Source organism: Corvus hawaiiensis, chromosome 2 (assembly GCF_020740725.1).
Source record: "Corvus hawaiiensis isolate bCorHaw1 chromosome 2, bCorHaw1.pri.cur, whole genome shotgun sequence".
Lineage (NCBI taxonomy): Eukaryota > Metazoa > Chordata > Aves > Passeriformes > Corvidae > Corvus > Corvus hawaiiensis.
Window position 1 is genome coordinate 21,702,328 of NC_063214.1, and position 17,664 is coordinate 21,719,991.

A 17,664-nucleotide genomic window follows, 5' to 3' on the forward strand; every position below is an offset into this window, starting at 1 on the left:
TGCACTGTCACATCCGTATGACAATTTTCAGGTTTGTCATTTTGTTTGTTCAACTAGAAGAGGAAGTGATTTTAGGTTCTGTGAAATTCTGAGTATGGCTAAACTGGGTTTTATGTGACAATTTAAGAATGTTGTACTAGGATGCAATACGTGCTCTGTTCAACTCTACAGATATCCAGAATGACTGAGATTTTTTACACTAAGTTAGCAGATTCACTTGCAGTATTATTCCAGTACTTTGCAAAAAAATTAACAAGAAACGTTCCCCAGTTTGTATATTTTAACTTGGTTTAAAAGTCTGGCTCCAGCACCTAGTTTTATCCTGCTCAATTCTACTTATTTTCTCAAAAGAACTTTGCAAATTAACTTCTAACTTTCAAAAATGTGGTACATATAAAAACACTTTCATGATTAGTGATATTAACTCTACTGTATCTTTTATAGGGGTGTTTGTAGTCAGATATTTTCTGGCACCAGAATCAGTAAATTGATTTTTCTTCCTTGGCCCTCCTAAGGAAAACACCAAGGCCCATTCTAGCCAAGCTAAAAACACACAGTAGACAACTAGCTCAAAATTTAACAGAACGAAGTGTGAGGTATGTAGCCAAACCTCTGTAAACACCCAGAATAACAAAGAGGGTATCTTTTAATCCCATTATGCTTCTCTGCAATAGCACCAGCTCCAATCCCAGCCTTTTCAGACACACACAAAATGCACCTGCGGCATAGCTGATTCTGCAAAGCAGTATCAGACTCCCCCAAATGGGCAAGAAAGGTATATTGTGTAGAAAATCAATTCACAGAGGCACGCACATTCATCACATGGGAGAAGAAATTCTTAAAAGCAGCATTTAATAAACTCCAAATCTTCAATATGTGGAGGAAGGCAGACAGGTTACATACTTATGGGTAATTGATAGGTTTGATAAGTCACCACCTAACGATGCTGTTAAATATCCTTGTAGCTGTTGTAATAAGCTTCCTTTGACCTGCAAGGATTCTTCAAATGATTCCTGCCCCTAGGGCACTCAGCATTCTGCACTGCTGCAGCCTCTTCCACAGGCAGCGCACAGTGTCATTTCAGAATGTCTTTTAATTGTTGTTTTCCTAGACGTAAATTAAAAGGCCATTTGCATAATCAGTCTGCAGTGATCCTTTGGGTATGGAAGGCTCAATAGTGTTCACAAGTTCAGTACCTCATATATGCTACAGCTGGTAGAACTGGCCAACATCTTATCCAATCACTGATTGTTCACCCCGTGGGTCTCCTAACACAATGCTGTCATGAAGATACACATCTCCTGATGGGAATCCCTGATAAGACAGGGTGCTTAGCCATTCAGTGACAACTCTTACCGGTTCCCTGCTTCCTCCCATCCTCCCCCCACCACATTCAGCCATTATACCTCAGCAAACTGAAACAATGCAGACTCCTCCGTTTGTTTTACTGCCCCCAGGACTCCAGGCTGTGATGTGTTTGAAGAGATCTGTCAGGAAAACAATTATGCTCGTATTACCTAACTCTTCAGTTTCAGTATCACACTTCAACATGCTAAATTTATAATCTGTCATAAACAGACTCCTGGTACCCCAGAGTATGCAAACGAGTCCCAACACACCCTTAGAACAAACAGTATCTGCTTTCCAGGAAACAGATAAACAAGTGATCTGTGAAATGGTAATCTTGAATTACTTTTCACAAGGAAAATCTTTCCTAGGATCAACAAAACAGGTTTTTTTTGAATGGCTTTTATTTGCCTGCTGATACGTCAAAGAAGGGTTAGCAACGAATACTTAACACTGTATTGTATTTCACAGTACAGTGGAAGACCTGAGACTGCAGGATGGTGGTGATGATAGAGCACAAATTGCTGCTTAGCACAGAAGGTAAGTGTGGACAGCAACACAATGTGTGCAGGCATTTTGAGATACCAGATCTATCCCAGACACTAAGGTAGCTGCATTTCATACTGTTTAACTTGTGTCAATTAGTTTTGTTGCAAATGACACCTCTGATTAATGTTAAACTTCACTCCAAGTACCAATTATTTTGCCACTGACACACATACCTACCATGCGCTGGTTAGGTGCACCCTTACTACAGGCTGTTTAACATCCTCGAAAAATAAGACTAGCTAATTTGCATTTCTAATTACTGATCATCAGTAAGCTACTTCTAAACCACATGTTTTAGCAGTGCTGGTGAGCTTGTTTCCTGGTGCCCACTGAAATTTTTCTTCAATGGGTAAGGAAAAGCCAGAGGTCAGAAGCCCTTAGCAAGGGCATATCTGGCAGCACACAGTTCCTGCCTACTATCACATGGGTCTGGTACTTCCCTCCTTCAGCACTGTAAAATGAACTGAAACAATTAGGTGAGCTGGTATTTGTCTTACACTTTAAAAGATTCAGCAGTGAAATTCAAGAAACAGACCATTATCAGGAGGAACTATACAATATAAGACATTGCTCTACTGACAGCGTAAGCGCACAGAAGCATCTCAGAAATACGGGAAGATGGACGTTGAGTCATTACCACAGAAGTGTCATAAGTGATACTGGAATTAACCAATTCTAAGAAGCCTCTAAGTATTCCTTTTCATAGCTGGCACACCAGGCATTTCCTCTTCCTAACAAGAAAAGCCAGCAGGCTGTTTTAGAGCCTAATTACAGGTTATCTACTTCACTCTGGCCATTAACTTTCATCAGAAATAAAGAATCAGTGCTCCAATTTATTTCTAATACATTTGAAGGACTCGGATCTTAAGCTGCAACTCAAGGGCTTGTGCACTGATGTTAAAACAAACTAACTGAAAAAAAGGTCCCATCTTCTGTGTGCTAGGATTGCAGTGTATCTGCTCCAGAAGTGATGATGTTTTAAGGCGGAATATGAGGGTGCACAAGGCAATGGGTATTAAAGACACACAAGTCATATTCACAGCTGGTGTGAATACAGGTAATAAATAACCCCCACTATGACAAAATTTTTTTCCATATACACTTACTTAAAAATTACCCAGTGTCCTGTAAAATCAATGTCTATACAACTAAATATTTCTGTGTCATTATTATGACTATTTCAGAAGTTGGAACAATACCAACAAACAAGTGATGCTTGCAGAGGGCCAGAGTTCCTTGCAATCTCATTTTTATCATTTTATATCAATGAAACCCATTAAGACTTGGATGAAACCGTATACTTCAAAGAAAAGAATAACAACACACACCACAGTTGCACTTCTGGCAATAACTGGAGTATGTTGACAAAAGTATTGTACATTGCAAAGTTAAAGCACAGTTGCATGGAGCTGTTTGGTGGTTATAGAAGAAAATTTTGGAAATTTAAGAACTACAATTATTTTTGACAAAGCAGCCACAGCAGATTAGAAACATAATGTAACATCCAAATACACATTAAAACCTTAGTTAATAAGGCTCTAGTTTAAAACTAAGTGCAGGAATGACATATCTCCAAATTACAGCTTAAACCACAGCTCCATTATTGCACTTGGGTTTCCACCATGGTACTAAACACACTCTCCTGCACTTCAAGTCTGACCAAACTGATAAATGATTCAACAGCATAAACCCAAAAATGAGGGAACGAATAAAAGTATCAATTTTAGTTAAAGACATTTGATTTTTCTTTCAGCCAGACATCAGATGCTTCTTAAAAGGAAACACTTGGAAAGAAAACCTTTTTTAAAGAAACTCACCTCTGCGAACTGAAACAATGACGACTTCTGACAGGCTTCTGTAGAATTAGCTGCATCAGACTGGCAAGTACTGGAGGAAACCTAAAAAAAGGAGTGTGCAGAGTAAGACCTCAAAGGCGGTTCTCTCAAGCTAAAAACAACAGTGAGCAAAACAAACCATTTAAGAGAAGAAGGACAAGCTAATATTTCAGAGTCCTGGAAAAATTAAATCATATTTATAGATGAAAACACAGTTTAGTACCCATTTTAATGCATTTGAAAACTGTCTTAGAAGACAGACCACAAAAATACCAGGTTTTTTTTTTCTCCTTTTATAATTCTGAACTTGTCAGAATAGCTTTATGCAACAGAATACTCAACGGATTATACTGGACTATGCACGTAAGTATCTAGTCTTGGTGATGCTATCAACACTGCTGTATCTGTATTTTGTGCAATCATTCTGAGTAAGATTACTTAGAAGGTTAAAAGAAATTTTGAGACAGTTGCTGACACGAATACTTACTAGAAAAATAATCTCCAATCGTAACAGCATGAAAATGAGTAGATAAGGGTAGCACAAGCCTAAAGTTTCTCAAAACATGTACGTAAACATACATTTTAGGGGTGCTTTTGAGAAGCAGTGCAAGAAAGTCATTATACCTGAAAACAAAATACAAGTAAGGATTGTTCAAAACCAAAAGCCTTATTTGAATTAACACAGATCTTACCCATGGTATTCTTATTAGCCAGAAATGTGCTAATCAAGCATTATTCTGTAAAGGAATTCTATCAAATATGATACATTCATTAAGTGTCACATTTGAGTGTAAAAGATTTACATGTGTCACTCCTAGGAAACTGGGGTACTGTTAGTATAAAATAAGGTATGTAACATGGCTAGTAAGAAACAGAAAAAAAGGAAGGAGGATTTGTAAGATTTTCGAAGAAGTAACCGGATGGAAATTTTTTCCCCAACAACTTTTTTCCCCTTGAAATTTCAGTTTATTTAAAAGATTAAAAAATAAATGTGGGGCTTTTTCTTATACATTACCTAAACAAGTATATCAACAGCTTTTATTGGTGAAAGCACACCTAATATTTAGCTACTGACTGCACCTGTTGTTAGTAAGCACAAAGCCCCACAATACACACAGGCCTCCAGCATGTGCAGCTTGCCCTGCTGCTGGTTTGTCTGAGATCCTGAAGCACTGCAATAGCAACAGCAGCATTTGGTTTCAGGAATCTGCTACCCATGCTCTCCTGGAAACACTAAATCCAAGTGCAGCAACCCACAGGCCAAGGGGAACATGACAATTTGCTTACATACACAAACAAACTTGTTTCTTCCCTGCCATAAAACTGAGCAGCAACAGTGACTCCTGCAATCTGTATTTCCCCTGTATTTATTAAACACTGAGCAGGATGTTTTATCAGTGGGCCATGGGAGTACAGCAACCCAACGGGCCACAAAGAATGTATTTTTAATGTCTATCTTTTGTGTTTTTTTGCCTAGGTTGTGCTACTGTTTTCATTGATGTAATGTTTATTACTGACTTTCATCTTGTTTCTGCACAGTCTGTTTAAGATGTCTGTGTCTCAGCAGTATTCTGGACTGTACGGGAAAAGCATCTTGCTGCTGTTGAGTGACCCATCTCTGAAGGTCTGGGACTCTGAAGAAATGAAGAGTATCTGAGGTTGCTGCTTGCATGTCTGAGCACTCATTTAGTTATTTTAGGCCACCACACTGGTGGGATTCTTAAAGGAATAACCAAAATTTGGACTTGGTTTCCCATCTAACTTAAATTTTCTGCAGTTCAACCAGCTGCCTTATACAGCTTAGTTTGCAGTGTCTATTAAAGAAGTTTGTAAGTGGAGCATTTCCAATGCAGCACAGAAAAGGGCACTGCTTTGCTTAGAGAAGCCATGTGGAAGCTCCCTGCCCCCAAATCAGGGCCGTGCATACCTGAAATCTGCCCACCTGCCAGAAAGAGACCGCAGCTTGCCAGCTCCCTTGCCGATCTAGGGCCACATCCACATGGTTGTGTCAGCACAAGCCTGAGCTGGCAAGGCACAAAGCAGCTCTGAGTTCAGAGCCATTGAGCCACTGAGCCCCAGAGCACCATGCTGGAGTGGCAATGCCCTTCCAAGAGGGGCTATCCCGGCTCAGCCCCCACAACACAAGCGCTGTCAGACACTCAGGATGAGCCTTCTTGCTGCCTCAGAGGGCATGTGCTGGGGGCTGGGCACAGCTTGTACACCTGGCGGTACAAGAACCACTTGCTGAGGGAGGCGTGAAGCCCAGTTTTCTACAGTTTTGTGTGCAGAGGACAGATTGCTGGGGCTCAGTAACTCAGCGGAGATTTTGTGGTTGGAACCACTATGCTTTTCCTATCAACTCCTGCTACTCTTTAAAAAGTTAATGCTGTTGCCTTTACTTGACAGAGCACTAATTTAAGCTTGTGTCTTCTACTCTGCTGCTCCCCAAACATTCTTGACCTGTGGGAAACTTATTATCTCCAGGACTTCTAACCTTTGCCAAGTTGAACCTGATCAAAGCAGGGGAACAGATGCACAGATAGTGCCATTTTATACATCTAATTTCCTGCTCTAATAAAATGTCCTCAACATCCCATTTCTTCTCCTCTTTCCTCCTCCCAATCTTCCCTCAAGCTGCACTGAGAGATTTTTCACTTCTGATTCACACTTTGCACAGACCCTGTATGACATGCCAAGACTTTGTTCTCAAAAAGAAGGAAACCACAAGGATAATACCTCTGTGGCCTTCCTTTGCCTGCAGGTTACCTGCTCTAAAACAATCACACCGAACAAGGGTGGCAGAAAACCCCTGGGACAGCCTCACTCTGACTAGTGCGAGGCATCAGTGCTGCTAGACAGGCAGGCTTTGGATGACGCTACGGATTTCGGGATTTCTGGGCACTAACCTTCACAGAGTCCACTAGGTGCTGCTGTAAGGCAAGGAAAGGGCCTGACGGACAAGTAAGGGAGATGTGCAGCAAGGCAAACGGGCAAGTAAGGAGCGCTGCTCACCCAGCTTCAGCCTTGCTGCCATCAACCTGTGGCAAGGACCAGGCTTTGCCTGGCCACAACCACAGCAGCTGGAGCAGATCCGTCCGGCATATCTGCTCGGGTGTTCAATAAAATATGCTCATACACCACTGTCTTGTGTAACTGATGAAAGCATCCAAAATGCAGGGGGAATTGCACAGCCAAGACTTTTGTTGACTACCTGTAAGGTCTGTAGCTTCTCCTGACAATCTGCTTAGTAACTCCAGCTGCTGTCTAGAAATCAGTCATCTCCCGACACTGAATTCTGTTATCAGAAAAGAAACTCTCTAGTCTATTGCAAAAATTTGCAAAAATAGAAACATACTGGCAACATAAGGAGATTGCAACTGAAGTCTCAAAACAATTCTGTAAATATCACTGTTGTGCCTCTTCCCATCCTCCTGCTGGCAGGTCACTTGGTTACCTGACATCTGGGCTTCTGACAACTTGAAGATTAAACACCTCACTTGAAAAACCCCTATCCATTTCTTTAGCATACACTTGGCAGAACATCAGCAGGTGTTGAATACGTTTCATTGGGATTAGCAGACTTCTAAGTACAATGGCCTTCATCCTCTCAAGCGCTGAGCAAATCTGTGCCAGTGCTGCCCTCCCCTCCACTAACAACTTTAAGATTGTAAGGCTATATAAGACCTATGCTTACAAGGCCACCCAAGCCTGCATAATCATACATATGCACAGCAGTCAATGTGCATGCTGACGGACATGCTGTGTCTGGCAGACCCCCAGTTTAAGAACCACATATGTGTACATGCATTTTAAGTGTATTCACACACTTTAATGATAATGCAGACTACGTGATATAATTTAGAGCATTCCTTAAAAAATGACAGTCTGTCCTTTTTTTTTAAATAGAAATGCCAAGGCTTCAGATGTACAACACGTATTTATATACTTATATGCATATAAAAACAATACATACATTCTCCACAATAAAGCCAATTTCTGAACCTCTTCACTAACCATACCTCAGCAGTCACGTTAGTACACAGTAATTCTCTCCCCAAGAGGATACCAACTCTAATGCAACACAACCGACTCCTCTCCACTGAAGAGGAATGCAGCTTCCTAACTCTACAATGAATTCTCGAGCTGTTTTCTGAGCCTGTCATACTACCTCCTAGCATGTTCTAACCTCCCAGATCTTGATTTAAATGTGAGACCATAAGCATCGAAATCCAACCATAAATTCTCCTAAAAGCATGCAAAGATGACTATCTTACATCTCCTGTGCCCAAGGGTGGAAAGACAGAAGAGCTGCCCAGTTATTCAACTCTAAATACGTTTAGGATCATTACTGCATTTGGAAAACACATGCCTAAGAAATATTTGTTCTGTATCTATTCACCACTGAAACATAAGAAAATAAAGAAAAAATGAAAGACACACTAGGGCTGCTATACAAAAGAAAGTGAGAAAGTCTCCCAGCACCTGGACACACAGCTGGAGACTAACTCCTGCTAACATGCGATGAGGAGCACTGAACTTTGTTCATTTGGGTCCCTTTAAGAATACCAATCACCCTGATGGATCTGGAAGAGGTATTTTACAAAGGAGACCCTCAAAAATAATCAGAGATGTGCAGTTTCCTGGAAAAGTGCTCTGTCCCTTAACCACTTGTCAGATAGGGCAGGACAATTAAAATATGGTAACTCACTAGTAAGTATGGGCTAAGTTATGGCCCGTCATGATTTTAACAACAGCCAAAAAATCCCCCAACTAGTTTTGTCTGGGCTGTATTCATGACAATTATTTTGCTCTGCATTTATGGGGAAAGCAGATTACACAGCTTGCTTCTTTGATGTGGAGGGTCAGGTTTCAAAAGAAGAGTACAGGCCCAGAAGAGTAGAGTGTAGTTTACACATAGAGTGAATATTTAATCACAGGTCATATCGCACACTTCTATCAGAAAAAATGGGGATTATGTAGGCACATGGGAAGCATGTCTTCTGCTCAAAATTAGAAAGTTTTGATTCAAAGAACTTCCATGTACTAAAACAATGACACAACCTGCTTTTTGATGTGTCTCAACCTACATGCAGATTTATAATTCCTACACTGCCATCTGAAATCATACTACTTGAGGCATTTGTAAAATCAAGACACCTCAGCTCTCAAGGTCATAGCAAAGATCTTTTTTAAAGAAATGTAGTATCAGTGACTACAATATACCTTCCCTCACACTTAAATGTAACAGCATATAAAAGCAGCTTCTATGCTCCAAGATGAGAGATTACAAGTTTGAGAAATATAGGACAGTAAAATTTTAGCACAAAATAATGTATTTCTTTTCACTTTTCTGTCCACTTTGCATTAGTGTTTCTTATTTTCATGCTGCAGCACAGAAGGCCAGTACCCACACACCACAAAAACTTCCATGGCTGAAACTGGTGTGCACAGCATTGAAGAGTCTAGGCATTACAGGAACAATGCATCTCAAATGCACTACACATATAGATTAAGTTAATTATTGCTTTTCCTTCCAATAACAACAACAAGAAGAGAGCTTTCTCCTAGAGCTAGAGATTTATGGCAGTGACTATTTATTATACTCAACAAAGAAGCCACCTTTAGAACAATTTTCAAAGCTTGCCTATAAAACAGATGATATTAATAATCAATCTGAAGAAAGACCAGAGATCTCTGCACTACTGGAGATATGCACAAACACTTACTAGACTCCTTTGTAAAAATGTAAAACATGTTTGTGATGGCAACTGAACTACAAACTTCTTTTCAGACTTAAGGGTTTAGTGAACAGGAGTAGACTGCAATACTTCAATTACCGGTTAGCACTTGCATGGTTTCAGAATGCATATACAGTGATGCTGACTTTGTAGGAAATTATTTATTTATCTGTTAGTGCCAAGGCCACAGTTATGTGAGGCATTGCACAAGCATATAAAATCCTTGCCCAAAAAAGCTTGCAAACCACCTGTTTGTTAACACAGTCACTGTATTTCAACCCTTCTACCTCTGACAATGTCTCTTCATGGGGCAGGCTTGACTGGTGTGATCAAGTATCAGCAGAGTTAATACTGAACTGTGCCCAACCTCTACATTCACAGTTGGGATACAAGACACACTTCATTCCCAGCTGAGGTTACCTGAAGATGCGTCCTAACCTTCCTTCCCCACTGGTCAAATATTACTCTTAAAAGCCTTTTAAACTGACAGCTTGTGTTTAAGGGAGAGAAGAGAGCTCCTTACCTCTTGTGCAGTAAGTGCATGTTCCCCAGCTAGAAGCAGCATACTCAGGCCTCCCATTTGTGTAGGATCTGTTAAAAGAGTAAAACCAAGTCTTAAGTTGCTTGTTTAAAAAATCTACCACTTGCACCACTAAAGCCCCAGAAGACTACTTGTCACAGACACTCTCAGCAAGCTGCCATAAAAGGCAGTTCAAGAGAATCACAAATAACCATTTCTGTACCCTCTGGGAAGGCTTTCAAAGCTGTTTGAAGGATTTAATTGGATTTGTGTGCTTAACACCCCATTGCATGGATTTACAATTTTACTGCCAAAGGTTTTATGTACTACAGAGATGAATATCTTTAAAACAGCAACTGTAATGATCTCATACATAAATATACACAAAGATGCTCTCATAATGCACAGGTTTGTAAGTCGATGGATGCTCCCACCAAGGGAGGGGGCTCTTCCTTGGCAACTGAACAAATAAAAGGATTGAACAAAACAACACGATCAAGCTCTGAAGTAAAATTTCTATTTTCATTTGTCTTTAATTTAGAGCTGTATTTAGTGGTGAAAAGTGCCAGCCTGACAGCTCTGAAGCATGAAGCCAGAACAGCACAAGCACTGGCCAGGCAAGCTGCCTGCCTACTTGTTGCCCTGCCAATACAATATATAATTGAGGAATGTAAAATTGAGATATAAATGTTCTTTCTCCAAGTATTTGATACTGACAGCTTTTCCCCTCCGGCCTTCCTGCACCTCAGGAGCTCAGAAAATGACAAGAATTGAAAGCAATAAACTCTGACACTGCATTACTCATGGAGTAGCTTTTCCACTCAGAACAGTGGTTGCTCTTCATCACTATGAAGACTAATTGTCTGATTTTGGGGGAATGCCTTGGAAGCAATGCAGGCGCCTGATTTAACAGTGCCATGTAGAGAGAAGAAGACAGACAGTGGCCAAATGTCTCAAATAACAGCCACGATGTGAGTGGAATTTTTTGATCTTTTCAGCTGACATGGGCCAAACCTGTACCTGTAAATCTCCAAACAGTTTAGTGCTACTGATGATCACAGCCCAATTCATGGGAGTACTCATCGATGCTGTTTAATGCAATACCACAGATGCTGCCCAAAGTTTTCCTGCACACAGCATCTCTCACTGACATTCGCAAGGTAAGTTTTTTCAATAGTCTTTGAGAAGGGCATTAAATAGAAGCAGAGAAAAACAATGTAAATAAACCAGGCTCATTCACTACCTCATGGATAGAAGAGTGGCTTATTATAAAATAGCATTAAACAGGCATCCTAACTGGCACGTAGCTTCAAACCCAATATCCAACTGGAATTAACTTTTTCCTTCACTGTAATAAATTCATAGAAAGCATGTGGGAGGCTTGGTTTTGTTTAAAAAGTTTGTCTTTTTAAATAAAAAAAGAAAAAAAAAAAAAATCACCCTTCTATGAAAAGACAAGACACTACCAAAAGTGTAGGATCTAGTAACAAGAAGAGACACACAAAATGTGAAGGGCCAGTAAGTATCTAAGCACAGTTTGTAAGTGAAGCGATCCTGTCAGCAACAGCACTTTTTGCCATCCAAGTAGTTCATCAGAAACCATTCAGTCCTTCAAACCAGAGGACATCAGAGCAATTAGGAAGTGAAAAGTGAACATATATCTTGAAAGATAATGCCTGAGCAAGCAGTTAATTTGGAAGAAGGAGAGACTGGAAGAGATCTCCAGGCTTACCATAAACCTACTGAACCACATATTAAACAGTAAGGCCTTGGCTGGTTGCTTTCTACTTTCTTTACTCCCTTTGGAAGGCGCTTGCAGGATCCAAATCTTCTAAGCATTAAGGGCTTTTTTCCTGTTTTTAGCTTAAATATACTCAGGGCCAGGTAGTACATGGTTTTTCTGGTACTCACATCTTTATGATTAGTAACAGTTTCCCAAAATGGTATCTCCCTTTTCTACATTTAAGGACTCATCCTACTGTTCTTCCACTTGTCTTCCTGGTCTAAACAATTCAAGCACATCCATCTCCCTCATTCCAGCCACTCCTAAAGCTCTCCTCTGCAGTTACCCCAGGTGGAGTTCATCTTTCTTGTATCTGGATGACCAGCAGGGCAACCACATCAGATGAGGGGGTTCCTGCAAACATTTTGCCTGACCAACTGCAGTATAGAACTTTCTTATGTCCACATCACACTGATGACTCCCAGCGGCTCTTTTGTACTTTATTTTAGTTACCTGTTGGTCCTTTTCCCCCTCCCCAGTTTTGGCCATCTCAAGAATACCCAGTTTAAGACTGTAAAATTCTTGCCCCTTTTCTAAACATCTTCTTGGTAGTTTTGTCTTTCTGCCTTTCAAGTAAGTAGCTTATCATAAGGGGACAAAGATGGAAGTGTGGGTTAGTGTTTTTCTCCCCAAGTAAGCAAACACTTAAACTGTTAATTTAAATAGAAAAATTAAGAGGAAGGAAAAAATGACAGATAAATGGAAAATAAAAGTTTCATGTGATGCTTGAACAACTTGAATACTTATGCTGCAGCTGTAGCAGAGGGTTGATGCTTAGATGTCTGCTCATGATAAAAACAAAAATCCTTCCATTAAGGTTTCCAATTACAAAATAACTTCACCTAAGGGAAGACAAAATGTACATATCCAAACACCGCCATATGCTTGTAGTGCCTTCTCAGCACAATAATGTTTCTCTTCTGGCACTAGGAGCTTACTGGTATCAAGAAGAATTTAAAGGGGTATTCTACAGAATTTATTCTTAAATCAACAGTACTGGGAAAATAGCACACACATTTGACTTGCAGAATGGGAGGCAATTCGTGACTTTCTCAACAGCTTTTAATATTGATGAAACTTAAAACCATCTCTCTGTTTAGAAATGACATACTTTGTTAGTACTGGGCTGGTTACAGACTCAGCAGGCTGGCTTGTTCATCATTGCCATTTCTCAGTCAGAGGAAACAACGAACTGAGGAAGTACTAAGTAGGAAGAAGGCCAGCAGGAACCAGCTTCAACTAACTTTTACCTGGGTGCCTAATTAAGCTCCTTCCTGAAAAACAAAAACTGCGTTTCTGTAGGAATATAGCCTACTCTAGAAGAGTCTTTCTTCCACCCTTTGCCTCACTAAAAAGAATTTTGGCATGGATGGTTTTCTTCTGAAGCAAAAATATGCAAGTACTGGGAATCTCGCACACTTGTATGGCAAAGCTGTTGCAAACAGCAGTTGTCTTTGCCCTACACCCTGCACAGGTGGGCCATGTCATGAGAAAAACATGCTCAGTTACAGCTTCCAGGCTGGATGATCAAGGACACCACTAGTGGGTCTGCAGATCAGAAGCCCAATGTTGGTGCCACACCTCACCTTCTTGACATAATGGTAGGTCAGCATGAGAGACTTAAATGTGGGATGGTTATTCTTGTAAAGCCAAAAAATAGAGGACAGAAACAGCCTGTGTGGAACTGAAAAAAACAAAGTAAGATCTTGCTCTCTACATATCAGATTATCCAAAATAAAATGTAATATACAAAAAGCAATCAAGCCACAATTAGCAACAACCCACAAATGAAACAGATTTCCTGGCATGATTCTGGACTCATATAAACCCTGTCCTGAGGAAGTTACCTGCCTTGAAGATACAAGAGAATCAGTGGTATTTCAAAGGTAGGAGTGTTTTTGAGGTGGTTCAGCTACATTTCAGTTCATTAGCTAGTATACAGCCTGGATTTTAAAGAGATTGTACTGGGTAGAAGAGTGAAAGTTGAATTGAACTATCATGTGAAGTCAAGCGGAGAGGAGCACAGTAAACATCATTTAGCACAAACTGGTATATAGTTGACAAAGCAGTAATCCATTTGGCATGGCACACTTGCCATGATGTGGATGCTGCTAACATCTCTGTCAGAAGCTGTCATCATTTTTATGAACTATTCTTATACCCAAGATATTGCCAGCCTCCACTGGCATGAGGACTGGAGCAAGATCCTTATGAATTACTATGCTCATTTACTCACCCTGCAGAAAAAAAAATAAAAACGATCACAGGTAGCACAAAAGGACTTTCTTCAGAAATGAAAGGCTCTATAGATAAAACAATGGATTAGTTTCTAATTAATTCTTAATTTCTCTGTCCCCTACTCTGACAGGTGTTGATTCAAGACCTCTGTACTCAAAAACTTGACATTAGGATAGCCCAGCGGGAGCATTGGGGGCTGAATGAGAAGCAGATTAAGGCTTGTTACTTGTTCTTTGTGTTAAATCAACAAATATTTTAGGAGCATAGAAGTGACTCCTCTAAAAGCAAAAGCAGAATGGTCTGAAGGGGCTTGTGAGTTTTGGAACTGGTCTCCTATATACTGGAACTATGCAGCATGAAAAACTTTTATTTTGATCACATTTCACAGTTCCTGAAGAGCCAGAAGGAATTTCATTACAGGAATTTTCATACCACTATACTAAGGTATACATGCCTCTTTATCCCTTTTCATCCTTTTACACTTGTTCCATAAAACCATTTTCTACTCTCCAGCTCTCTCTAAGCAGGAAAGTCCTATCCGCTACACACCTGTCATAAACCAGGTAGGATATGACAAAAAAAAAAAAAAAAAAAAAAAGAATGTTCCTATTTTTATAAATATTGAGGCATCTGAAACTTTAAACAAGGAAAAAAAAAAAGGAAAAAAAGGGAAAAAGGAATGTCAAGGAAAAAATTTTTCTTCTACCTTACTGTTAGGTTCCTAAGGTGCCAGTATTTAACATTATTGTCCCTGTATTTCAAGGTCATGATTACAACAGTCCTGCTATTTATGGATTATCAGTGAGAGATTATCTGCTTTTCACCAGTTCAGACACTCCACCTACACTTCTTCACATACTTCTTTTTTTTCTTCAAATGTTGAGAAGTTTAGAATTCGCTTCTCCAAGACATAATGGGCAAAAGAGCACATTTAAGTGCAATTACATTATGCTTCCTTTGATTTAAATACAGAAAAGTTAACCCCACTGGTACATTAATCTACAAGAATATTAACATATCCAACTTCAGAGACACCACCAAAACTATTTTTGCAAACAGTAAATTACTGAACAGAGTAAGCTTTTTATGACAGAGAAACAGAATGCACACAATCAGTACTTTCCCTTTTGACCAGAGAATGAAAGTCTCTAACAGCAGATAAGCTGGAATCAAAAATCTATCAAATCTGGGCCCTACGTGGGGTATGAGTTAGCATGCCTCATATCTGGACTTGACTCCGGAAAATAAATCATGCACTATGGAAGATTTTAGAATGTTGTTACACAGAGGTTTAACTACAGTTTTGGAAACTTAATCTGGGACACTACAGTACCATGTGCAGTAAAGAAAACTGGTATCCCAGTTCGATTTCAATACCACATCCCCAGACAAAATGAGGATGCTACAGCTGAGTAACATGGATGGAAATCTCACCTGCCATCCCAAAGTTAAGTTGTGGCATTTCTTCACTTTTGGTTACTTTCCTTGGGCTTGGTAAGTCTTTTGCAGAGTCTGATGCAATGGCCCATAGCTTTTTCCTGTTTGTAACACTGGATGCCTGGGTTTTCACAGGTTTGTTGGTTGTGGGGCACCACTTGTACCCTGGGTTTGCTTTCATAAATGCATCCTTGTACTAGAAAAGAAAACAAAAATTACCATTCATGACAATATCCTCTAAACAGGGCAACACAGAACACTGCATGTAAGAGGATTTAATACAGTAACTAATCCTTAAGTACCTTGATTTTTTAACAGTTTAATCACATGCTTAGAGTTCAACCACCAACACAATTTGCTAAGAAGAAATATTAAGATAAGTAGAATTGTATCTAAAGAAGTGGGTTTTCTCTTTCCTCTCCTGAGGGTCTATTACCCAGAGCAGGCTGAAGTTCTGATCCTGCAAACTGCTTCCCAGCACTTGTATGCACACGCTCTGAGAAACAGATACTTGAATTCTTTTGCAGGTTTACCTTCTAGTTTGAATTAAAAACACACATTTAGCAGTAAGCGCAGTATGATGCCTTACCTTGCACTCATTCTTCTCTAATAGTTCTGTATTTTAGAATATTTGAGAATATGCTTTCCCAAACCAGGCAGCGAAAACAAATCACAACCAATATAATGTCATATTCAGTGTCTTGTGATACACCATCCCAATGCTCCTTCCGAAACGTACCATGCTGTATGGCTGCATAAGACAAACTGTGACCATTTAAAACATTCTTTGGCCTTGAGCACCCAAGCACACATCTCAGTTGTTTGCTGTGTTCTTGGTATGAGGCAGCAAAACAAAGGAAGCCAAACTACACATGGGGGGATGGGGGAAAGGGTCTGGATCCCACAGTTTGGAGGATGGGGGAAAGGACCAGGATCTATTTTATTCACAAAACAAACCACCACCGTTTTCCAAGAATCTTACTGCCCACATTAAACCAAGATTTTTGAATGTTAACAGTAACAGAAAGACTGCGTTTCAGTATTTTACATGTGTTGCTATGCAAGGTTGAGAACTGGCAAATCAGAGGAACATGCCACACATTCCAGCTGCAGATGTTTGCCTAACAACTGATAGGGGTGTACAGAACTTGCTGCTGTGGGAGCCTACCCAGCAAGTACCAGTGCTCACCACAGGGAGAAGGAACCCAACACCCCTTTACAGCTGGGTAGCTCTCAATGGCAGCAAACAACCAGAAGAGCAGTTTTGTGCTTGGAAGTACGTGGCAGGGCAGACGCAGGAAGTTTGTTCTGTGATTACATGTTCCCCACCCACACAGCTGTCATCAGTCCCAGTCATGGCACAGAGAAGCACCTATGTTTCATGCACATGCATGCACAGAAATACAGAGAGGAAAAAAAGTCTCTTGGGCATCAAATACAGAAACAGCACTGAAAGCCTTGTCCTCTGCTAGAGCCACTACGGTGTTTTCCCAGCTCAACAGTCTGCCTTGTGGCAGGGTCACCATCACATGTGCATTGCTTTCTTTCATTTCCATCTTCCCCTTCTGAGCTGGCACTTGCTACCTCCAGACCATAGCACAGATAAAAACGTTTCGGTTTACAAGAAACACAGCACTGCGTGAACCCTGCTGTGTGAAGTCCTGTATTTATAGAAATGGCTATAAATAATAAAAATCTGCAGGGATCGCTGACCCACATACACACTGTATTTTCTGAATAGGGTGTATGTATTAAATCTGCAAAGGAAGGACTGCGACACCGCTCACCTCACTCCTTTTCCTTTTCCCTCAGTTTGCTTTGGGAGCTCAACAGACCACAAAAATAGCCTGGTGGAGGGAAGGGATAGGAAGGGGAGGGTAAGGGAAGAGGAGGAAAGGAAATACACGACGAAGCAGCTTTGCCTTCCATTGTTAAAGCCACAGCCCACTCACAAATCATGTTTCCAGCCTGCAGAGTGAAAAGCACAGAGTCGCTAGCAATGAGCTACGTAAGCTCTTCATATCAGCAATGCTGCTTTGAGTAATTGAATTATTCTACTGAGTAATCTGACAAGCCGACAGGCTGCCCATCAAAAGAGAACCAGAATGCATGCCATTTGTGAGACGAGGCTGCAATAAGCTTTTAATCAGTTTTCAACAAGAGCAATTCAAGTGAGCTGCATTAATGTCTTTTTTTTCTCTGCAAAGCCAAGAAGTG

The 17,664-nt window shown here is 40.3% G+C and overlaps 1 protein-coding gene across 21 annotated transcripts in view; it reads right to left on the reverse strand.

Annotated features, from left to right (window-relative positions):
• Positions 1–17,664, reverse strand: part of BBX (BBX high mobility group box domain containing) — a 153,104-nt gene that overhangs the window by 51,058 nt on the left and 84,382 nt on the right. For 18 of the 21 annotated variants that reach the window (XM_048293762.1, XM_048293759.1, XM_048293765.1 and 15 more), the window contains 4 exons: positions 15,445–15,643; positions 9,993–10,060; positions 3,714–3,794; positions 1,407–1,487 (listed from right to left, as the gene is read on the reverse strand). In XM_048293762.1, coding sequence (XP_048149719.1) covers positions 1,407–1,487; positions 3,714–3,794; positions 9,993–10,060; positions 15,445–15,643 — 429 coding nt within the window. The remainder of the gene's footprint in view (positions 1–1,406; positions 1,488–3,713; positions 3,795–9,992; positions 10,061–15,444; positions 15,644–17,664) is intronic. The other 3 variants (XM_048293773.1, XM_048293769.1, XM_048293778.1) reach the window with 1 other exon arrangement.